The sequence below is a fragment of the Pleuronectes platessa genome, chromosome 14, assembly GCF_947347685.1.
Source record: "Pleuronectes platessa chromosome 14, fPlePla1.1, whole genome shotgun sequence".
NCBI classification, from domain to species: Eukaryota; Metazoa; Chordata; class Actinopteri; order Pleuronectiformes; family Pleuronectidae; genus Pleuronectes; species Pleuronectes platessa.
In genome coordinates this window covers 6,286,168-6,312,015 of record NC_070639.1, presented here as the reverse complement: position 1 = coordinate 6,312,015, position 25,848 = coordinate 6,286,168, and the positions used below count along the sequence as shown (strand labels likewise).

At 41.3% G+C, this 25,848-nt stretch overlaps 1 protein-coding gene across 1 annotated transcript in view; it reads right to left on the bottom strand.

The window, feature by feature from the left end:
* The window catches only part of klf7b (Kruppel-like factor 7b), a 63,692-nt gene extending 38,598 nt beyond the window's left edge, over positions 1 to 25,094 (bottom strand). Inside the window, exon 1 of the mRNA XM_053439614.1 lies at positions 24,685 to 25,094. Coding sequence (XP_053295589.1) covers positions 24,685 to 24,786 — 102 coding nt within the window. The 5' untranslated portion in view covers positions 24,787 to 25,094. The remainder of the gene's footprint in view (positions 1 to 24,684) is intronic.
* Between the last annotated feature and the right edge of the window lie 754 nt (positions 25,095 to 25,848).

Here is a 25,848-nt window from a genome sequence, read left to right as displayed (position 1 = left end):
AGTGGTTTTTACATTGAGTGCTCCCATTCACACCAGACTGTGAGAGCCCCAGAATAGAAATGAATGTTAGACACTTGACTTGAGCAAAGCGATTGACTGCGAAACTTAAGAGAGTAAATGTGAGCGGTAAAGAGATACTTCCTGTCGAGTGGTTTGATAGAATCTGCTACAGTTCTCCTGACAAAGGGCAAAGAATGACGGGAACAGAAAACACGATGACGTTGAAATTGGATGAAACTGAACATCGTGAAACTTGTTTTTCACAATTTCAATTCATGAGTCATTGTGAAAACGTTGTTCAGTGTTAGCTGGATTTGTCACATGTTGTTTATGTTAACTGTTAGTTACATCAGCCAAAGAACAACAGAACCTCACCATCAAACTTATATCACTTGAAACAAAAAATATTGCAATTATTGTACTGCGATCAGACTGAACAAAGGTTTGCACGAGTGATCATTAGCATTCTTTACGAGCAACATCCATTGAGCCCCATCATTGGTTGCAGAGTCAATTCTACAAAATGATGCAAAACCTAAAAACGAACGATAGCTTTAACCAGACTGAGCAGGGTTCATTAGGGAAAGAAACAAAACTGCTGTAATTTAAACCATTTCATTCGACTCTGTTTTCTTGAATGTGCCCCGAGAAGCAAAGGAGAGAACCTGCACTATCCGTGTCAGGTTTTACAAAACTAAAAATATCCTCCACTCACTTTGAATGCTGCGACAATTCTCTGAGGAGGTCCAGATTGATGCAACAGAGAGTGGAGTGTGTGGAGTGTTTCTCTGTGTGAGAAGCTGCATATAAGAGAGTATGTTTCTGAGAGACAGGAATCTGCACGAGTAATGTCATGTTGTGTTCTACGCTGAGATCCAATAAAGATTTTATGAATGTTAGGTTGGTGGTTTGTAGGAGCTGAACTGACAATACAACCTTTTTTGGACTGATGTTTGCATCGGGCAGTGTGTCTGGCTCTGTTCATCATGCTTTATACGTTATGAGATCGAAACTACTACTATTTTTATCTGTCATGGCCAAATGTGGATCAATGGAGCGATGAGGCCAATTTTTGCAACCCAACTAAATAAGAACAAAAAACAGGAAATATGTCCATATCTCAGCAAATATCAACTTTAAATGTCAAAAGACATCACAGTTCATTCAAAAGCTACAAACGGACTATCTAAAGTGTTCTGAGCTGCATCTGTTGATCTAATCAGTCAATAAACTTGGTTTATTCACATGCAGTCTGAATCTGCCTTCAAAAAGACCAGGAGTCAATTTGTTAACAAAAGCAAGATATTTGACCAAAATTGATCAATTTCAACTGTGATTGTTGAAGAGGTCAAAGTGTTTTCAGTACTTTTGCTGTACCACTTTTCACTGCAGGTGATAAACGATCCAATTTTGAGGGAGAAGTGAGAAAATAAGCACAGCAAGCAGGTCCGAAAGGTCATCAGTACATCTAATAAATTAAGAAGGAAAGTATGTATATATATATATATATAGAATAGTTTCTTGCAAGTTCATTTAGCAAAGTAGTTCACCATGTAGTTGGGCATTACAGATAGCACAAATGCACAAGATGGCAGCGTTCATATCCAGGAGAGTTTGGCTTCATTTCTAGATTGTGGGAGGAGTTGGAGATGCGTCAATATTTTGTACCAGGATTTTTTTGTGACCTGACCGAGACCCTTTCCTCTACAGGGTCTTGTTGTCTTCTCAAACCCTCAAATTCAACTCATGTCAACAGGAATGCCAAGATATTTCCTTCTAGGTCAATAATTAACTCCTTGGTTTCGCCTGTATTGACATTCAAGTGACCGGCTTCATCTCTGTAGGTCTGATCTTTGTCATTTCATAAGACCCCCGAGGGCAGAGTCATCTGAAGAATGTTTTGAAGAAGAAAGGACATTCGGCCACACCTGCACTCAGCTGTGTAAAAGGTAATAAAGAAGGCGATAAGATTATTCCATTGGGAGCTTCTGCTTTCATAAAAGTAATGTCAAACTTTATTATTCAGTCTGACACACCGAGGTCTAGGGGATTCCCAGGTGACTATTTGAATTGTTATTAGTCGCTGTCCAGTCAGTCAGTCCCTTATATCCACCTCTGATATGACAGATATGATGACGTTTGATTGACAGCTTCTTTATTGTGCAGTCTTCAGTCTGACTGCGTGTCGATCACAATGACACAAAGTAGTGTAGGTCAAGACAATATCGACAAAAAACGGGCGTAACCCTGTCTAGAGATAATAAGCTCATATCACACACACAAACACTGTCAGACAGGGGCGAGGGCAAATGTGCGGGCACACACACACACATACACACACACATGCTAACCTCTTCTTTCAGGCCTTTCTCTCCCTTCCTAATTGACCATGAAAGTACCCCATAAATCGAGTTACTGCATTGTGCCTGTCTAGTCATATAAAAGTGCTTTAATGGTTTTGCTAGGAGCTCTGTTGGGAACATTAGGCAGAACTCTCCACATTCATTAGCCCATTAACCTGTTTCAATATTGATACTGTCTCATTTGTCTGCTCCCCTGTCTGTCAGGGCCAAGACACTCAGGGAGCAGGTCTGAAATCTACCCTTTAGCTCCACTTTGCTTCGGTTCAACTGGTGCTGTTCCAACTTTTTTGCCAACAGATGTGAAATTATTATTTTGTGAAATTTTTTGAAGAGGAATATTGGCATAGCACGAAATGGAAACCAGGCATCCTTTATAGGTAGCCATGTGACTATTTGGAAACGCTTCCATGTAATTTTGAGAATATCAAACACTGAAATGTCACAGAAATCAATCCATTCATTCATGCATTCACACAAAAACAGAATATAAAAATATAAAGTACCTGCAAGAAACTGGATGAGAACCAACATTTTTTACTTTGTAAAAATTTGTAATTTCATTTGTCACAAAAATAGATATGTTGGTTTCTCAACCCATTGTTCTAAACCATATACCCTAAAGATGTCAAGCAGGCGTGAGTTCAGGGGAAAATTGTATGAAAGGCTGCAGCAGTAATTTCCATGTAAATTACTAATTTATGTCCATGTATACGTATGCTGCAGCAATAAAACTATAGTATTCCCTCTTGGGTTTGAACATTCAGTTCAATGTAAAGACCACATGGCTTTAATGAAGTGCTGATCAAACACATTTCTCCTCGTATGTAAACTGTATGGAATGCGCAACGCTTAATCATACATACACTGTACAAGCTCTACTTCTATATACAGCAATTTATAGACAGCATATAAAATACAAAAAAAAATAGATTTGGAATAGAAAAAGATATTTTCAAAGGATGCTATCTTTGTAACTGTAGTGTATGCACATTAAATAAACAACCTTAATAGCACAAACCCAGAGAAAGTAATGTCCTACAGAGAGGATTTCTGTCTGCACCAGCCGAACTGAGTCACACTGCACCGAACCCAGTGAACCCGCGGAAGTGGAGCATTATGTTAATGCTGAGATATGAGACTGCATTCCTTCCAAGTAGCCAGACCAGAGAGGAGATAGCATTCATGTGGGTGTACGTGCACTTAAGCTTGCATGCACGCACAACCATTTTGAAAGGATGTGCTTGTTAGGACTTTACATTGACTTTTATTCATTGTGAACAGCCTAAACAAAAGATCGATTAATGCATAACCCTGAACTCAACCTAACCACAATTCACATCTTACCCCTAAACTTAACCAGAACACACAGGCATGTCTCCATGACTACCATGACTCCAGAGGACATTACATTGACTTACATTGATTTCCCGGAGACTTGCCCTAACCTTAACCATAGTTACTACATGACCTAACCCTTACCTTAACATAAACCTAACCTAAAACCTTAAGATTTCCCCATAATAAAGAAAAGACCCTATAATGCGACTAAATAAACATATTTAGGTCCCCACAACATGAGTAATATCTGGACCACACAAAATCACACATAGGTTACATTTACATAGATTTAAATTAATTTGAGGACATACAAAAATGAGTCTGAAATGTGTCCCCAAAAGTTGATCTATGACAGAATCAAACACACACACACGCACACACACACACACACACACACACACACACACTGGGGGTGTGTGGCTTTATTTAGAGAATGAAAGACATACCGCAGTGTGTGCATGGCAGCTGGTCCAATCATGATAAGTATGCAAATTCACATTTGATTACTTTTATACTCGTGCTTTGTGGAGTGAGGTGAGTTTTACTTAAGTATCAGCTGCTGTCAGCAGGTAGCAATGCTTTGAGTCCAGCTTTGGAAAACGCTGATATTACTGCTCCAGCATCTGACAATACGACAGCCCATCTATAACTGAGTGTGTGTGTGTGTGTGTGTATGTGACATGAGGTAGAAGCCTGTTTAAGGTCAGTCAAGCTGTGCTGAGCTTGGCCTTTACCATCCCGTCTCCCCGTGGAGGGTCCTGGAGGGCGGCTTGCATTGCGTGACTGAGTTCACGGACATTTTTTATGTTGTGTTGGTGTCACGGTAAAAAAAGGAAAGAAAAAGAAGGCCTCGGGCTGTGCCACCTGAGTCCTGCAGATGCTGTCAGAGGCCAGAACCAGCGTTACATGTAACAAAGCCTAACATCTAACACCTCAACCTTAATGGTATGACCGTATATACCGTCCTGCTGCTGCTCTCTGAGCGGCTGACTTTGTGGAAGCCAGGCTCAGATACATCTACTATTTATGCTACTGGAGGCAGTCTTAGAGATGGAGTCAGAGTTTGTTGGGTGGCTTCATCTGAGCTATGAGAACCAGGAAACTTTTTAAAGCAGAAGTAATGCTTTAAAACACTATATAAAGAATGGAGTGGAAATTAACCAACGAAAGACAAATATCACATGGTCTGATCTGTTACTATGAAAGCCGGTATATCATGACTATCTTCAAATAAAACATGCTGCTTTAATTACAGTTGAGTCTTCAGTTAAAGCATCACAAGCAAACAAATTATTCAAAAGCAAATTATTTGTCTTTTATGTTTTGTTCTTACTTTCTTGAGTAAGACTTGCATACGATAATTGTTTACCACTGGTACACATCAACATTTCCCTTCTGGCAACGCTGCACAGAAAACAGAGGGGCCTCTTACTAATATTAAATTAACTAAACTTATACATCAGGATATATGACATATAAAGGCTGTCTGTACTGTGAACCACTTTACACGTAGGCATTCAGCTGAGGTATATAAAGCCAGCAGAATACAGTGACATTCAACTGACCTTCCAAAATTAAGTAATGCTGCTGCAATTTCCAAAGCTAACTTTTCATTCTTCAAATTCAACATAACTCACCACACACTTACACAAAGGGTTTTCCGTCCTTAAATAAAGTAGATAAAGCAGAAACACATTATTAATCCTTGTTTTCCAGTTGTGGCTCTGCATTCTAATTGTCCTCTACACACTGGCAGAGAGCTCATTAGCTCACCCAGCAGTTATTTGGTGAACTGACGCTCATCGGCCATTTCTCATTCTGGTTAAATGAGGTTATTGTTGTTGACGATCGTTTAGTTTAAATGGTTTCAACCCTGAACAACAACAATGTTTTTATCACCCACACATCGGTCAGAGCGCAAACAGACAAGTTGTTAAATGATGTTCTGCACAATGATAGTGTATATGTCAGCAGTGATGTGTGTGGGTGGCATGCATGTGTGTGTGTGTGTGTGTGTGTGTGTGTGTGTGTGTGTGTGTGTGCGTGTGTCTGTGTGTGTGTTTGTATGTGTTTGCAAGGACAGACTGTGTACTACAGCACACATGCTGACTTTTGCCCCCTGATGCATTCTTGGCATATTGCTGACAGCTTGCAGTCTGAAGAATACATTCATTAAATAACTGAAATGTGTGTGTGTGTGTGTGTGTGTGTCAGCAGTAGGCTGGTTGAGTGTGTACCATCAACTCCTCATTGCTCAAAGGAGTCAGTTGGTCCACGTGCACAGGTCATGGAACTAAAATCAGACCAACTTTTGTGATCATAGATTTGATGGAGAACAGATGGAGGTGATTACATTTAATAAAGACGGCAGATGCATACATTTAAACGACAAAAAAACATCTGTTTACCTTTAACCACAGATTTAACCATAGGGTTAGAATTATGGTCGTTGCCGTTGGGATGATTTAAACAATTAATGTTGAAGCGAGACTGTTTTTACAAATCTACTGTGCCATGAATGTTTGTGTGTGGCGGCTTTGTACACTGCCAAAATTAGCAACGATAAAAAATAAAGCATCAGTACAGATAAGAGATGAAATCTTTAATTTATCTTTAACATTTAGGAGCAAGCATCACATCAAGTCATTTAACACTTTCTGATTTAGAGTGACTGAAATATTCAACAAAACTGAATCTGTGAACACAATGTGAGTTCATCCTGCCCAGGCATCACTATTGAGTTAGCGATTAACACAACTTCTTTCTTTCTGAATTAGATATAATCACAGCAATGACTCACTTTTTTGTGAAGTGTCCTTTAACTTGGTCTTATGCGTTCTCCTTTCTGTGCACTTCTTCTCTTTCCTGTCTTTTTTTGTCCTTCTCTTGCTGCATCTAAACCATTTCCTTATTTTCATTGAATAATACTCTGAAGTGGGTGACTCGAGTCATATAACTTGATTCAAGTCAGACTTGCTTGACTGACACTGACTCAACTTCAACGACTTGAGCGGACGTCACTCTTTCGTTTAATATCTACATCTTCCTTGCTATCGAGAGGAGCAGTGTTTTGTTTCTGAAACATGTGAAAGTGAATTCTTGGGTTCCACATTGGGCACAAACATGAAAAGCAATCGGGGTACAGCTGACCATCGGTGGCCAACACAGGAGGCAGCTATCGTGGAGGTCGGGGCGAGAACCATAACATTTGGTTGAATGATTGTGTTGTTAATGACTTTAAGAAGCGTCATTTCCGCGCTTGTGCATATTTCATTGACTTAAGTTTTGTGCTGCAGTGAAAGTTGAGCCTGGTCCAACTCTCCACTCTTCTCCTGGAGCTTTGTGTTTTAGGACTGCTGCTGTGCCAATGCAGTGAAAGGTTGCATTTTAATTTTGTATTACTTATTTGCTGGACTCAGGGCTATTGTCCGTCTGGATGCAGCCTACAATTTGCGCCAGAATCTGTACATTCAGTCCCACAATTATACAATTTTTGACTGCACTTGGACTTTCGTCGCAGACTGCGGTAGCCATGTAAATGTGACAAGAATGACTGTAGAAATCAGCCCAAGTACAAACAGACAATATCAAAGTTAAAACTGTTTTGCAGACTGTGAATATTTGGTTTTTAAAGTAAAATAGTTCCAAAAATAAAGTTGAATGCAGATGTATAAAAGGCATGGATGCACTTTCCACTTTCTTCGACTGGTGCCATCAAAGACTCTCCACATGGTTCCTGTCTCTCTGTTCTGTCAGTTAACAAACATAAAAGGATAAAGTGCTAAAAAAAGACGCGACAGAAAAAAAGAGACAGAAAAAAAAAAGAGTCGCCAAGAAACAAAGACAGAACCAAACGGACAGGTTTTCACTTCAGTCCTTGAGGAGCGTTGCAGACACCACATGTGTCTGTGTGAATTTGTGGTGCATGTGTTTGTGTGTAATCTAATCAGGATATGGAGATTACCATTAAATAGTCGGGCAGGGATTACACTTTCACCAAGCTGATTCAAAGGCCACACTTATAAACGGGGTTAACAGCTTGATGTAAGAAGCCGGATTGTGTGCATATGTGTGTGTATGTGTGTGTGTGTGTGTGCCCTGAGTGCAAAACTAATCTTCATTGCTCAGAGCGATGAGAGGGCCAAAGAAAAGTAGCCAGCACAGAGACAAAGACGTGATGAGAGACGGGAGAAGAAAGAGAAGTGGCAGAAAACAAAAGACACACACACACACACACACACACACACACACACAAACACCCAAACACCCAAACACACGGAGTCAGAAAATGATAGAGTTAGATGCACTCAGGCAGCAATGATAGTGTTGAAGTAGAGGATTATCACCTATGTGAGGTCATATTGACTCTGTGTGAATGTGTGTGTCACCGCTCTGTTTGCTGGGTGTCGTCTCTGTCACGACAAATAACATCAGAACTTGAAGCTCACAGCAGAAAATGTTTTTTTCGTGGAATAAAAAACTGTTGTAAACCATCTCTCCACAGCATTAAGGCCCATTAAGAACCGTTACTCTTCAGATCACAGTTGGGCTCCATAGAGTTGCTTGATGGTCACATGTTTTGGTAAAAAAGTAGGTGAACGTCCTATAGTTCAGTTGGATTCACATCAATGGTTAGCAATATTGTCCAACAGCTCATCGGCCTTGATGGTCAGCACCATAGACTCTATAATATAAATATACATTCCTGCATTATCAAGAAAAGAAGCATAAATATCCCGGACACAAACACTGCTATCTTGTGCAGTTGCTCAATGATCAAGGGATGGAGCCTCTGTGTTGAGGTCCTGACAATACACCGGTTCAACCAATCGCAGGTCTCAGTCTCAGATGTCAGTCACCATGTTTCAACAGGTTTTTAAAGCATCTAATAACTAATGAAAAGCACTGGACACAACATTAGAGTGTGGATAACCGAGCCAAGCCCATTGCGACCCAGGCCGGGTTCAGACAAAGATTTTGAAATGCTAAACCGGTTCGTGTCGTTATGTCGGCTGGGTTTTCTGGGAAAACGAGCAATGGCGGTGGATGTCAGGGATGGTAACACTAACTTTGTACAGCTAATCAAAATAGTCAAAATACAGAATCTCTGTCGGATTCAGGTCAGGCTCAGTTTTCTCTTAGGGTCGGACAGAAATATATGGCTTGAACTGCACTCTGTTGGACTTAGATAGTATGTGTGATAAGAACTACCTAAAATGACAAGCACTATCTCCTAAGAAAATGTGACTTTCTTGTTTGGTTCATATCCCATCTGCTAACATGGAGGAGGCGGACCCATACTGTAGTCAGCCACCAGGGAGACACTCTTGAAGAGCTGTCATGTCGTCCATCTTTATTTACAGTCTAAATATACCACAGCCAATCAACAGCAAGATCCCCAGCCTCTACATACAAACATTCTTTACAACAGCACAAAAAGACATGTCTTGGCCATAACTCCGATGATGCTCTCGGCTGTTGTTTCTTCAAAAACTACTTTATCGAGCTACAGCGGCGAGTGCACAGAGGATCTGCTGATCTGTATCGGAGGCAGAGTCAACAGCAGTGTTGACCAGCTGATGATGTTGTTTGGTGAGAAGCAGAGAGAGAAGCTGTAAATCAACACTCGAGCCACGGAAGAGAAATGAACACAACATCTTATCATGAACCACCCAGCCCCTTTCAGTACAGTTTATCATTTCAAGGCAAACAAGAGAACTAGAGAGACATCACCGAGACATTTCCGCAGGCAGAGAAATATAACGCCAAAAGCAATCTCCTCTTCCTATTTCTGTCTGAGCAAATGTTTCCATTTTATTCATTAAATGCTCTTATTTTCAATCAGCAAAACACATCTGTGCACACATGTGTCTTGACTCAGACCAGGGCTTCATTGCACAACATCCCCTGGCAGACACATGCTGATGCTGCATGGAAGAAAAACTCCCTTTTCACATCATTGTATGTTGATGAAAATGCAAATGTGGCGTGATGATAATTATTTTGTCAGCTCTCTCTGTTTCACTGCTATGACTGAAAATGAGTAAAACTAACGGTTAATCTTTTCAGAAAATGTTTACTTTGAAAAATTCAGCTGTTCAATGAGTATTATTGTGGTATTTAAAGATGGACGGCTCTCGATCGCCCCCTGGTGGCTGGTTGCGGTAAAGGTTATAAATTCGGCCTCCTCCATGTCAGTAGATGGGACATGGACCAAACTGAGTTTCAATTAGTTATGTGAAAAATGGGGTGAAGTTTCATGATTGACACCTGAATCTGACTCGTGATTGGTCCAGCGTGTGTATCGGTGGTACCTCTGTGACAGGGCTCAATCCCATGATAGCAACTGCACACATTCTAGCTCCATATATGCACAATGGAAGTGATTGTATCTGGGAGGATTTTCTTTATTTCTAATTAATAGGAGCATTGTCAAGCTTCAGTCTGAAGATGGCTTTTACAAACATGATCTACTGAAGAAAAATGAAGAAATGTCTGAATTTAAATATTCCATGTTCCTTGTTAACAATATGACCTTTTACCCTTTAACCTCATACAGGGGGTGTCTCGGTTAGGTCAGTGAATAGAGCCTCACATTAAGGTGCCTGTATTAGACGAACTCCAAAACAATAAATATACACAAAGTAATTTAAAGTCTAAAAGCTCCGATGGTAAAGACGTTTTATGCATTAATGGACATACTCTTCTGTCAAAAATCACTGCTGAAGACCAGAAAAATCCAATTAAGGTGGGAAACACACGCACACAAACACACACAAACACACACACACACACACACCCACGCACACACACACACACACACGCACACACACTGCTTGAGGTGCATCAACGATCATAAATAAATGCACAAGTGAAGTCATCAGTTATACACACTCACACAGTCCCATCGGCCTTTGTTTCACACAGTCACGCATGCTCACACTACACCATGACCTCATCCCTCACTTCAGCCCTCTTCCACCCCATCACACACACATGTGCACACACACACACACACACACACACACACACACGCACACACACACACACACACACACACACACACAGAAAGGGTCAATCCATTAAGATGGGACAGCAGCTGATCCCTTCCTTTATGTTCCACTCGTTTAAATTCATTCACTTCATTATCTGTAATGAGAATTTATCAAAGAGAGCCAAATCACATCAGGCTGATAAATTGACTTATTATGTTCTGCACAGTAACATGTGATCATCAATACAATGTAAAACCATTTCAGAAAGTGTGTGTGTGTCTGATTCGTATTGTATTGTATAGCTTCACAAAGCAGCGCCCATAAGAGAAAATACAAATCATAGAATAAATGCATCACCGAGCTCTCAAACCTAAACATCTTTATCGCACTGAATAATTTAAAACATGTCACATGCTATGACTGTAAGAGGGTCACGGCTGCAGCCTATGACCTGAAGTCTGGAGTAAACAGAACCATTTTATCTCAGTATTTATCCCAAAATTCGCAAATTAACCAAAGTCCTTTTGTTTTGCAAACACGACCTACCATGCCGACACACATGTAGCTTTGTGTCCCTATTGCACCAAAAGAGATGGACAGAAAGTTTAGGTTTTCTGCTCCGGACTCATAATTGTTGTAGTTCGTTGCAGAAGTTGTCATTTTGCCTGTTGGAGCAAACTTTGTATAGTTCTGTTAACATTATCTACCAGGTGTCCCTCACACATGGGCTCTTTGATTGGATTTAACCAGTTAGGTAAAGAACTAGAAAGGGCATTCGGATAGTGCATACCTTCAAGGTGGAAAAAAGATCATCAAGGTCAGATGTCTTCACAACAACCGGAAAATGTCCAGAGCTCAGTGCACGTCTGAAGCTGCTTAAGAGATACATCCCTGAATCCTCATCATCTTAGCTACACATTTGCCAGCTCTTTTTGTTACCGTACAATAACTGAATAGAACCCTATTAAAATCCAAGATCCAGATTCAAATCCAGTTCTATTGTATTTCAATCCAAACCTGTTCAGAGATATAAGTGACAGATGCCTGGACTTCACTTCTTTTTTAAGATTCACAACATTTGTCACAAGGTTAAAGAAGGTGATCAAAACCATTGAATCTGCTAAAGAAGTAAATTAGTTCTTCCTTGGCCCAAGCCCCACCTTACCAGCAAGTCTTAATACATTTGGTTCAGTAGTTTTTGTGTAATTTTTAAAAGTGAAAAATATGAAGAAATTATGTCCCTTATTAGTTCTCTTGAAAACAAGTGTCTCCAAAATATCACACAGGTGTTGAACTGCTTTGAAATCTGGTGACCGTGAAGACCAAAGCACATGATCCACATACTTTTCCGCACTCCTCATTAAATCCATCAACTGAAACCTTCAGGCCATTTAAAAAAAAGAAAAACCTGCACCCGGTTTAGTTTTAGGTTTACTTCCCTTGTGTCATTACTCATATGTATGTTGTTAAATTAACAAAAAAAGAAACGGTAAATGAGCCCAGGAAGGGTCATCTCGTGCAGCACATTTCTTGTTCAAATATCTCAATATCAACCTATCAGGACAAAATAAATAATAAATAAAATAATCAAATTAATTGCAATTAATGAAATGTTACAATTACTGAAGGTTAATGTTCAGCTAAGAGTTTATATGATAGCTGAGGGATTTACTCTAGACAGTGGAGAGCCCTTAAAAGGAAAAGATTGTGTGTGTGTGCATGACTCCAGAGAGCTTCCACTGTCATCACAGCTTTCTTTTTTACACCAGGGTCTCTCCCTCTCTCTCTCCTCCACCTCCAGAGATCCTATTTTGCTGGAAAGCAAAACAGGTGGACGCATGACTCATACATGTCTGCCTGTGTTTGTGTGTGTGTGCGTGTGTGTGTGTGTGTGTGTGTGTTTTTGTGTGTGTGTAGCCAGATAAAGCCGTCTCAGCAGTAGAAAGTTGTCTTGGGGGTAAAAGAGAAACACCCTCTCTTTCTCCATTTTGCTGTGTCCTGCAGTTCACCCTTAAATAATTCAGACGTCTCCCCCTCTTCCACACACACACATACACACACACACACACACACACACACACACACACACACACACACACACACACACACACACACACACAGTGTCTGCAATTGGCATCAAAGTAGAGTTTTCTTTTCATCCAACTGGAAACTGAGGTCATGTCCATACTAATGTGTATAAATCTGAAAGAGCATCTCTTTGTCTTTGCTTTGGGCAACAGCCACAGAGTCCACAGTGGACACACTGGTCTCCAGTGGATTTAGAGAATAAGCCACATCGTAAAAAAAACACAGGCAAGCAACTACTGTTATTATTTAAATTATCAATTCATAAATAATTGTGTCTCTAATATGTAAAAAATGTATCCATCAACAAAAAAATTGCAATAAAAACAACAATATGATTATACCTTTCATCGCCCCCTGGTGGATGGCAGCAGTAAAGGTCATAAACAATGCTTTCTCCACTGAAATAAATGTTTCTGTCATTTTAGATTGTTCTTATCACATTGATGTTTGTTTCAGGTTATGAATAAGTGTTAACTTTACCAGTAAGTTTGGTTTTATTTACAATATTAGTGTGACTGTCAGCGGAGACTGAATCGCGACTGGTCGAGCACATGTAATGTTGGATGGACCTAGACCAGGGTTGTCCAAACTTTTTATCCCGAGGGCCACATATAGAAAAAAATACGATGGTCCGGGCCACTCATGGAGCCACGCCCCCCTGCCCTGGAGCGGACTGTTGACAGTTGGGGCTGCGTTCTGAGGGACAGCTGCAATACAGTGGGCCATAGTCCATCACATTACCTTTCATTTAGCTGACGCTTTTATCCAAAGCAACTTACAATAAGTGCATTCAAGGGTACAAACCCAGAACAACAAGAATCAAGACAGTACAATATATTCAAAAATAGAGCTAAACTACAAAGTGCTATAAGTAAGTGCCATTAAAATACTACTAAATTGTTAGTTTGAAAATAAAAAAATTATAATTTTTTTTTTAATTTGTTTATTTGTTTCGAGATTGTTGCAGAACGTGTGGATGCGTCGTCCGGCTTAATTTCGTTGGCGCCTGCTTGTGAAACAAAGGAAGCAGCACAGAATTCTAAACAGCAAGTTAAAACCTAATTTCTTATAATACAGATGATCACTAATGAGTAATCATTGCAGCTTAAAAAAACAGGTTGAACTAGTTCTCTATCGGTTTCTCTTCATCTTTAGAGAATGATAGAGCTCTGTTTTACATGTCAACATTTTCAAAACCTTATTTGCATTAGTGTTAACACACCTTCCTCTCATTCCATATTCCTCAGATACACACTCCCACTCCCACTCCCCCCCCCCCCCCCCCCCCCCCCCCCCCCAAAAGCCCCCAGCGCACACACAAACACTGCAGCACTTGTCTATTCCCTCAGGTGTTACCGGCAACATTGTGGATTAAAATAGCTGACGACCCACATATCCCAGTATAGCAGGCATCATGGCTCTGCTGGGCCAGACAACACCACCATTTGTTCATATGCAGCAGCACAACCAGCCTGATTAAGAAACACTAAACAATAAAATACAAGTGTGACTAATGTTGAAAAAGGTGAACACATAAACCCAAACTCAAACAGTAATGATGAATATGTTTACACAACGTATTGTCTCTAAAGATGTCTGGTGTTTGGACAGGAGGGAATATAAAAGGCTAGAAGGCTTAAAGAAGAGCTATCTGGAAGTGGAAGAGAGTAGTTTCTTTTTTTAATAACACTACAAGGTGTGTTTCAGTTCCAAACGTTAGTCTGGTCCCAACCACTGAGTCTGATCACTCAAAGCTGCAGTAGGAAGGATGTTCGCTGTAACGACAAAATGCGGATTCAGTTAGTGACTCAGACATTTTAACTTTGCTGACCCTACAGCTATTTGCATGTGTGTGTGATCAGGTGGATCAAGCCAATGAGAGCTGGCATAAACATGAAAGTAGGGATGACATCACCACTGAATTTAAGACTGCCAAACACCTGCTATTAAACACGAAGTAGTTTGAACTCGTGTACACAAAGTTAGCTTTTGCGCTAAACGTGAGCGTAGTCCCACTCTGAGCTCATGACAGCGAGAACAAATGTATGTCCAACATTTCAAACACGTACTACTGGCATGTCAAAGAAAAGAGATGTGAAAGCGCGAGGTTGACGCGATCTCCAGATCTCGCATACCTCAGGGTCTGGGTTTGTTTCTCACAGTTTCCAAAGTTCAATGCCATCAATAAGCTTATTACTTTCTGACACCGAATCATCGTTTGGTTGGATCTGTTGACTCTCAATTCTCCGTCCCCGTCTCTCTACCTCGCTCTCGCTCTCTGTGAGACAAAGAAGTGCGGCGGCAGACTCATGAGAAAAAACAGGACAAATTCCCAAGGTCATCCTCCTCCACTGCATCTGACCCATTTACAGGGTCCCAGTCTGCGCACACAACCACACACACACACACACACCAATCATGCATACATAAATGCGTACTAGAATACTGGCTCACTCCATCATCACTGTAACTCCCTCTCTCTCTCTCTGTCTCTTGTTCCATCTCGACAAAGGCATCAGACTCACCTAAACTCACATAGAGTATATTATTCTGCCCAAATGCACTCAAACAAAGTGACACATATAATGAAACTGAGGAGAGATTGTTTCATACGAACACACTTTGACTGAGTGGGGCAATAATTCACCTCGATCTTTTATAAGGGGTATTGAAGTCCAACCTGTGGGCCGTAGACGAACAGCTGTGTGGTCTAATCCCTGAAGAGTTTCCTCTGCTAAGGAGCATCACAAGAAGTTTTTTTTGGCATTGCGTTTGACAGGATTAAGGTGTCCTACCCCCATGAAACATCAGTGTTCAAGGGACCCACTGATCAATTTCCTAAGATTTATCGTCTAAATTATTGATTCTATTCAAGTTTTGCTTAAACCTGTGAAAGTTTTGTTTGATATAAAGAATGACAAGTTGTTGAATTGAAAGTCAATGCAAGTTATTTATATGAAATGTTACATACATTTTCCCTGATTGTCTACCTACCAGATATTGGGGGAAAAAATAGGACTATAAGTTTTAAATGTTTAAATGTGGTTTTTTGTTCTGTTCATCATTTGCAGAGATGACAGGTGGTGGTCATTTGTCAAATGAATAGGCCTACTTTGATGAGAGTAAAATAAACTATATCCAAACTACAAAAACCACACAGTAGGGAGATGGTGCCATCTAAGTGTGTCTTAGTTAATATCTTTACAAGAGTCAACAGAAGTGGCCCATGACTGTCGTATATAACTACACATGTGGAAATCTTTGACTTGACTTTAGGGTTCATGAGTACGTATAAGAAAAAATTTCTGGCCTTTAGGAAAACATTGCTTTAATTGTCCCCCCTTCCTTGCATGAAATGAAAAGCAGAAAATACAAATTAATTCTCCATCTTTTAAAAAGATGAACTGCAGGCATATACTGGGTTCTTAATTTCCCAAGTTGAAAACCTGGTTTCAAGCTGCTCAGCACTGTTTCCTCCACCACACTCATCAAACACTGTTTCATTTCTAACAAACCACAAATCGAGACGTGTTTTCATGTTTTTGTCGGCTGTCAGGTGATGTGTGGTTAATGAGACAGCCGTAGGACGGGGTGGAGACTTATTGAGATTGAAAGTAGGAGAAATGTGTATTTGTGCAGCTGCCTGACTTTCTTTGAACGGACCAAAGAGCAATACTGTATCAGGTCTAACTTTAAACATAGTCGACTCCATCAGTGTGAAATCAGCAGTGAAAAGTGTGCATGTTATATCCTGAGTGGTGTATGGCCAAATGTAGGCCTTGGCAAGCTGCAAGCTACACACACACACACACACACACACACACACACACATGCACACACACACACACACACAAACACACAGACACACACACACACACACACTTCCTCTGCCACTGTCAACATCCTTTGCACACCAAGAATGATGTCATAACCAAACACACACAAACAGTCCATGTGAGCAGCTCAGCGGAGGAGCTTTGAACAGAGACAGGAAGTGGGTGTGTTTCTCTTTTATAAATAAGGTTTGCAGAGTAAAATATGAATCAATGTGACAGCTGTTGTTGTCATAACAGCAAAGAGCAGGGATAACTCTTCTGGTGCATCTTCTCTTATTTATTTCATTTCCAATAATTATCTCTGCCTCCTCTAGACAAACACAACAGGATTTTGTCAGCTTTGATTAGTTCTTCTTTTTGGGCGGGATTTCTGACAGTTTTCCACTCTGGCAATAAAAAAAAGAAGAGCAGAAGAAGAAAGAAAAGAAGAGGAAGCGGGTCCTACAAGGTCCTTGTTTACTTGAAGAATATGTTTCCATCAGCTTTTATTGCTTCTTTTCTTTGCTGACACATCAACCTCACCTCAGACCACAGGAAAAAAACTATTTATTTAGGCCTTTTTTGAAATGTGCAAAATTTTGAAATGTACAAAATCAAAAGGCTGTTGTGGGGAGAGTGGGGGTTGAAAAGGAAGGGAGGAGGGAGAGAAGAAACGGGCAGAGTGCTGGGTGAGGAGAATGGGAGGGCTGGACGTACGCCAGGTCACAGGGCTTTATCCCTGAGCCAATCGGTCTGCAAACACTGGCTCAGCAGGACACACACAAACACACACACATACACACACACAACCACACACACAACCACACACACAGAACAAGACACAGTTGTGTGTGTGTGTGTGTGTGTGTGTGTGTGTGTGTGTGTGTGTGTGTGTGTGTGTGTGTGTGTGTGTGTAATAACAGCCTGTACAACTAATTTAATTCATTCAAACACATTTTACCGTTCTCTAATCCTTCAAATTATGATTATGGTTTGTTGCTGTGAATCGTTTATTCTCACTATTGTTTCCCTGACACACGTACACACAAACACACATATATATATATATATATATATATAATTCCATATTTTCTCTGGGGAGGTGCATGTGTGAATGCAAATGTTCGAGTGAAAGGTCCTGGAACATCTGAGGAATTTCTCCGCCTGGCCTCCTACTATAAAGTCCCCATAAAAACCCCAGAATTGGATGGGGGATTCCCGGCCGGATTCACTTTTAGTAACCGACACTTCAAACAGGCGACATATGCGAAAATGAAACTATCAAAAAGAAAACAAATATCTCTCTATAAAAAAGGCGAGGCCACACACTTGAAGACACCGACAAAGATGCCTAGAAAGTTAGAAGTGATAAGATCGGATGACTGTGTAGATGGGCTGTAAACAAATTCAAGTGATCTCCACCGTGGAGTTAATACGTCACTTCTTTCCTCTGCCTGCTGCACTCGGCTGCTCCGCCCCTCATCTGAATAATGCAAAGGACTTGTTACTGTTGTGAACACATCTGTGCAGAAAACCTCCCACGACGTATTGGGCATGGGTGAAAGGAAAAGTGACGGACCCAATAATCCGGACCTCATCCACAGGTCATGTCTGAAAGCAGCTTCAGACGGCTCTGAAAATATGGGAAGATTTCTTGGCATTATTGAAGATCAGTTTGCCTCTGCTTTCACTCTCTGCTAAAGTTAATGAGACTTCTACTCATCTCAACCGCACACATGAAGCTAATCAGTAAAAGCCATCTAGTTCATCTCCTCTTATGTATTTTGTTTTATATATATGCAAAACATGATAGTAGATTGTGTTTCCAACAACAATGATGATCAGAGTGTGTGTGAAGCGTGAAGAGATCAATGAGTAAATCTCTTTGTAAACTCTAGTAATCGCACTGCGTGGCGAATTGTGCTGGAGAGTTGCCCTCTATAGAAAACCACTCGTCTTGAAAGATCAGGGCTATGGCTTCCACAGAATAAGCTCTCTCTCCATCACGAGTGCAGTTCATTTGTTCTGCTTTCCTGCCGTGGCAGTCTGACTGCTCACTTTCTTATCTAATCTCTGCCGCCGTACACTGAACGCCTTATTCACTTACTGAATTATGGGCTCTCGGGCGTGTGTGCGTTTGACTCGAGTGATTTCAAATAATGAGGAAAAGACAATAACTGTGTGTGTGTTTGGGAGCACGATAAAAAGGAAAATGAATGAGTGCAGTGATTACAGTGGCTCATATTAAGGAGAATATTGGCAGAAGCTTCCACACTGTAAGAAGTGAAGTAATGTGTTTGGGATAAAAGTATTTTTAGAGATAGGACTTATTTTTACTGCTTCAAATACATCGCCATCTAATTTCTATTTGAGTATATGAGACAGTATATGAGTAGCAAATGCAATTATCTCTACAATTTGGAAAACCATCTGGGCCAGGTATGGTTTGAAAGACTTTTGGGAATAGGGATGCTGTGATTGCGGTTTTGGGTTTCTTGAAACATAAAGTCATTAGGTTCTAATTTGACTTTAGCTTAATCATTGATTTTTATGATTAAACTCTATTCAGCATCGTCCAGCCCTGTTTCCCCTTAAAGTTCACTTCCACTTGTTTGTTTTTTAGTTTAGTCCTTAAAATAAATAAATGACGCCGGTTTTATGTTGCTTCCTTTTTGAGCCTAGTCACATCAGTTTCATTTGATGCATTTAGAGAATATGAGGAATTCAGTTTGATGTGTTATGTCTTTAAAAGGTGACCTATGTTTTCTGAAACTTGAATAACTTTTTACATAATCAACGGCTACATCTTTCCTTCTCTTCATCTCTCTCTCTCTTCCTGTCGCTCTGTCACTTCTCTGTTGTCTCTTTCCTCCTTTTCTCTTGGTTCCTTTGTTTTCCTCCCTTGTCTTCCTCTTTTTTTTTCAACTGCTGTGACTACGAGGAAGCAGCTGTGCTCCACAGACAATTACATAACACAGTGTGTGCGTGTGTGTGTGTGTGGGGGGGGGGGGGGGATACAGGACGGATGGCAGCACAGACAAAAGGAGGATGGAGTGATAAAAGAATGGGGAAAAAAAGTCATCCTTTTCCTGACTAACTTTCATGTGCATTTGTTCATCTGGACTCATTTCTTGTGTCGGCTGGTGTTTTTCGTTCGCTCTCATCCTTTCCTCCGCTTGTCCCCTCGCCGCCGCCCCACTGCCATCCTACACACAGAGTTACTGGGCTGTGAAATGTGAAAAACCGCAGCATGCATAGCAATTTATTATCTTGTCAAACTTCGCTGGGCCAGCGTCATGGGTGGAGACAGAGAGGGAGAAAACAGAGGGACAGAGAATGAGAGAGAGATGTTTGAAAAAACGTTATCCAATGGTCTGTACAGAGGGTTAACAGGTTAGCAAAGAGGGGGCCGGGAGAGTGATGGTTATGATCAGTATATTGTTTCATATATTTAGTGGGAGTGGGTCTTGTGAATAGAGGTGTTGGTGTGATAGGCAATAAAGTGCAAGTTTCTCGGGTTCTTCATCTACGAGAACTGACGGGATAGTTTTTCAAGTGAGAATAAACTTCTGGTGCATAAAACAACTCTTGCGATAATTCTCTGATACTATTTTAATTTAAACCACGACTGCAGTTCAAAACCTGCCTGTTTTGAGTGAGCCGTTTGTGGCCTGTGGTTGCAGTTTTCTTTCTGAAACTGTCAAAGTGACCTGAAGTAATTGAGTCTCAGTCACCAGAACCCTGAAGCTGCACCACCGCTGCTACACAAAGAGCTGCTCACCTGTTTAAACATCGACACGCAGAACCTCTAAGTGGAGAATCAGTTGTCATTGCCTCTGTCTTGAACGTGTCCATTGACGTGAATACGCTGTTATTCAACAACACTTGCACTGATGAGTCCCACTAGCTGTCGAAAAAAGCCTTATCTCAAAACTTACTAAATCTGCGCTTTTGTCCAGATCCACCCCACAATTGTATGGGTTCTTTCTTGTCCCAAGTTCCTTCCTTCCACCAAGTTTTATTTAGTAGTTTTTGTATAATCCTGCTAACAAACTAAAAAAGCTACATAAAAACAAACAAATAGGGGTGAAAACCAAACCTAGTTGGTGAAGTGAACAATGTTGTAAGTGAAATGTACAGATTGAGTTACTGATGCTTCGATTTAGACATAGTATGTGAATATTGGAGATTGTAAAAAACTGATTCTTGAAATGTTGCTGCCTGTTCGGTTTGATAGAAAACAGACAGAAAGCTCAGCTTCTGCAGGAGAGAGAGATCCCAACAGCAGTTAACTGGATGGTTTTCGGTGGAAGAGAGGCTTGTTCAGATTTGTGAGATTCTCCTTAGTGGAAACACTGACGAGCGCACAGAAATAGATGGAATGCTTGATTCTTCATTATAGCAGCCGAGACGTGCAGGAGATGTAACACTGACAAAGTGCCCTCTTGAGAAAAATGCAGGGCTGGAGGTTGCAGAGCTGGCTGGTCGAGTGGCGAAACAACAGCACAGCAGATAAATCAATCAGTTTGAAAATGACTGCACACACACAGAGAATGTAAATTAAGAGATGAGATGAGAAGGGGGCTGAGAGAGAGTTTAACCTCCCATTCGTTTATCACCTCAATCATCCTCCTGTTTTCAAACTCTTTTAGTTTTTTTTCCATCATCGGACATAGCTTTAAAATAAAACGGATCTCTTCTAATTGGGAGGTTCCTGGGTTTGCCATTTCATACACACGCACACACTGCTCAAGCCTATCACATCATTCTAAACCTGCACGGATGCAGCAATTACACGCACAACCTGGGCTCCAACTGTCAGAGACAGCAAGACTGATAGACAGGTGAGAGGAAGGAGCGGTGGGGGTTTCCACGTGTTTAGCCTCGATGCAAAGTACCTGATAAAAGACGAGGCGAGACCAAAGACCAAGAGCGACTTATGTGGGGAACGGAGATGATGAATCTGGTTGTTTGTGTGCATGTGTGTTTTTGTCTGAGAGTATTTGTCTGTGTGTGTGTTTCTCTGTCAGTCTGACAGCAAACGGCCAATTACTGTCGAAAGTGGCGGGATGAATCCTGCCAGACCATAGCTTTCCATTACTGCAGCCAGTGTGTGTGTGTGTGTGTGTTAGAGGGAGATGGAGTGACTGAGGGGATAGAGGGAGACAGAAGGAACAAGAGTGGAAAAAATATGGCTGTGCCTGGTCTTAGTGTGTCTGCTTGTGTCTCTATAACAGTGCGTCCCCACAAGTGCATATACAGTTCAGTAAACATCAATTTCCTCAAATTCAGATTTTTTTTAAGTAAATTGATAGGAAAATTGCACCAAAGGACAATAATACAATTTGCCATCATAGGTTTATAAATGCATTTATTTCATCGCTGTAAATTCAGTTCAGAGACGGGTCCAAGATGTTATTAGCCTAGCACAAACAATGGAAGTAGGGGGAAAGTGCTAGTTTCCCCCTACTGATGAAAAAAACACGATTAACTATGAAATTATCCTTTAAAAGTTCCACCAGTTTGAAATTAGACTTATTTACATGTTTCTATGTTACTATCTATGTAGTTAGCTAGCTTTAATTATCTATTAACTTAAAAAGTTGAAGCCCATTAAAAAATAAAGCTAATATATTCGCTCAGACTGCTATGGGGTCAAAATAAATATACGTTAAGCAGACCGACACACTCGACTAACTGTGGCTTTGTAAAATGTCAGTGCCAGAGTGTTAGCCATCAATCGCAAGTAGTAATGTAGTAGCAATAAGACAACCTTTGTGGAACTTAGCTTGTAGCTCCTTCTGCTCTAAGAGTTCATGCAAATCTTGGTTAAACATGTCTCTGACCGGTCTGTGCACTGGAATGGAACTGATATATATCTTCTTATCTAGGTAAGATCACAAACAACCACATTTTAAAATGTCGAAGTGTCCCCTCGAAAAGTGTGGAGTTGCCTCCAATTACTATTCATTGCCACTGGTTGTTGCCAGGGTAACGAAAAATGGGAAGCCTAATACACAACAACTCTCTCGCTCATATGTCATTATAGCCACTCACACAGAACAGGTGCAATCATTCACTTATGTCTTGCGTCACAATGGCATTGCTGTCCAATTCCAAATGATAACTTACAATGTGCTCTCATATCTGTAATATGATAAACTGTTCTCTGAGAGTAAAAGTGTGGAAACACTGAGTGGAACTGATTTATCCTCCACGGCTCTACATTCATGTCTCCAGGTACCAATTTAAACAGCTTTTCCAGCCATTCTGTGGAAAATGAGACACCACATTAAAATCTGAAGACCTCTCAATCAATTAGCAATATAATTACAGACCACCAAAATAGGTTAGACTACAGGGGACGAATCTTTGTGCCGTCGGGACTAAAAATAGGATGAGGCAGTGTGGATTTGTGTCAGTATGACAGTCAGAGAGGAGAAACGCAGTCTGGGCTTCATTCAAGACCACATGGTCTAACCCCCTCTCTGCATAGGCACAATGGAATGACCCAGCACCATCTGAGGTAGATTTTGACCCATGCAGGGACTCACTGGGAGACTTTTAATATCATATTAAGGGGATAACACACTGCAACACACACTCATACACCCACACATGAGGCTCAGAAGACGACTTCCAATTAACAGCTGCATTTATCAAGCTCACAAGGGAAACTGAAGACAAGAAATGTTTTAATCACCTGATTCTTTCTTGTTTAATTCTACTTCGAAATGTCTAACATGTCAACAACAAACCTCCACATATGTACACAGGAATTCACTGTAAACACTGTAGCTCTATTTTTTATATAGCAATAAAATAAGGTTGAACAGGTGAAATAAAGGTTAAAACAGTCGGTGGGCTCCTCTGCAGGGTACTGTATGTTCTATAGTGGGTGATGTTACATTATTCAGCAGGATTATCTGCAAACAAACAGTGGCAGATAGGGATGTATTATTTAAGAACAAGTCACTAGCTATTAGGCATGTGCCCATCTTCCATGGCCATGTGTGTGTGTGTGTGTGTGTGTGTGTGTGTGTGTGTGTGTGTGTGTGTGTGTGTGTGTGTCTGTCTGTCTGTCTGTCTGTCTGTCTGTCGATCAGAGCAGATATAAAGATACAATCAATAACCAGGATCCAAATACTCAAAATTCTCCATCACCAGCTCAGAGTGAAAATCAAAACTCACTCCACTCTCTCCTTCAACCGTGTCTCACTTAGAATCTGAACTTCCAGTTTAGCAAAATGACAGCATGGAGCCTGTACTTCATACGCTATAGCAGCATCCAGAGCTTAATGGAAAGTTACAGGAAATAGACTGTTTCTAAAAATCCTGCATCCCCCATTAAACTTTCCAATGGGACATGTGCACAGAATACACATCTTCAAGGGGTAAATACAAGCTGAATTGAATCCCTATCAGACCAACGTGGAGTCCTGTATTAAAGAATAGCATTGAAGAATAATTGTAAGAGAAACAGCCAGGTGGATGTTCTCAGGTCATTGAGGAGATGGTCATCCTGGGTTTTAGTTAAAAACTAAAAATTCATCACGTGGTGGGGATTTCATATGCTCCTGCTTTTACATTAGCGATGAAGGGCTTTATTAAACACCTTAAGTGGCCAGTGTTTGAGTTACATCTAAGATACTTTAGAGGGAGAGAGGGGAGCGTAAATATAAAGACGGATACAATGCTTTTACGCATTTTGATCCGTCTTTGCCATGTGTGCGTAATGCTCTGGCGTCTGTTTCCTCCCTCTCCTCACCCTCTCCCTGCGTGAGTGTGTGTGTATGTGTGGGTGTGTGTGAGTATGTGTGTGTGTGTGTGTGTGTTTCCTCCTGTCAGCGGACCTCGCCGTATTCCATGTGAGCGAAAAAAACAAAAACGCAACTACACGGGGCTGCCGCGTTGCTGTGCGCTGCGCTCCGGTGTGCGCCACTGATGCAGCCACAGAAACACACACTCAGAAAACATCAACATCAGAAAAACATCAAACCACCGCATCTTGTGACATTTTCATCCCCAACCCTCCTCCTCTAGTTTCCCCGGAAAACAAGGAGAGAGAAACGCATAAGCGCTGACCTGCTGCCAGTTCTCCTCCAGGGAAGGCATCGCGGAGAAATACCCAGTGTCATGGACGAGTTGGAGTTCCTGGAAAATACTGTAATTCGCCAACACATCCATGCTTGATGCAGGAAAAAGAAAAAGAAAAGTCAGTAAAAAGAAGTCCCGATTCCAAACGAATAAAAAAAAATCTTCCTCTCAAACTTAAAAACAAGAAAATGCTGGATCAAAAGCCCAGCTGGTGCCGGAGAGCGCACCTGAGCGCTTCAGTTCAAAAAAACAAAAAAGAAACAGAGGAAAGAAATAGTAGTGGTTGTTTTTTTGTTATCTGTGTGGTTCCTCTCCTCTCGGCTCGCTCCTCTCCTCAGTGCGCGCTCGGGGGTGCCAGATCTATTTCCGCATTGCCAGTCGGGCTGCCCGGTTGCCAGGTTTGCTTCTCCAGCTGCAGACACAGAGCGCGAGAGAGGGGAGGCAGGCTCGGGGGAGGAGCCACCTGCCAATCAATTTCATGCGTGACCTAATAAGGTAAATGGGGTTGATGATGTCACCGGCGTCCAATTAAGGAGGCGGCGTGAGTTGGGGAGTGGGAGGAGCCGGCCGGGATGCGGGGGTGGCCATTGGCTGCAGGGAGCTGTCAGTCCGGCCCATAGATGGCAGCAAGGGGTGAGTTATTTTTAGAGGGGTATATAAAAGCTGCAGCATTCCTGCTTCAGTCATTACAGGCTGCACAGGCGGAGAGGAGACAGACCACGAGTGCTGCTGCTGCTGTGAGGGAACAGGGAACAGGGAAAATGGTAAATGTATTTATAAAGAGCTTCATCACCACTCAAAGCACTTTACAGTTCAGTTTATTGCCATTCCCACACTCATTCATACAGTGCATCTACTTTTGCTAATAGGGGCAATTCAGGGTCTTGCCCACACTCGGGCATGCAGACGGGGATCGAATCTTCCCCCTCTGCCACAGGCGAGCAGTGTGAGTTGACTCGCTGTGTTGTTGTTTTTGTTTTTCTGACATGTGACCGCCACACCGCAGAGAATCCTCCATGTGGTTTCCATGTGGTGACGGAGAGCAGGGAGACAAAGGAGGGCTTCACACGCCCACCTGTTCTGTTCGGGAGAGTTTATGCACTTATCTTTTTTTATTGCTGAACAGCAAGTAAATCCACATTTTCCCCTCAG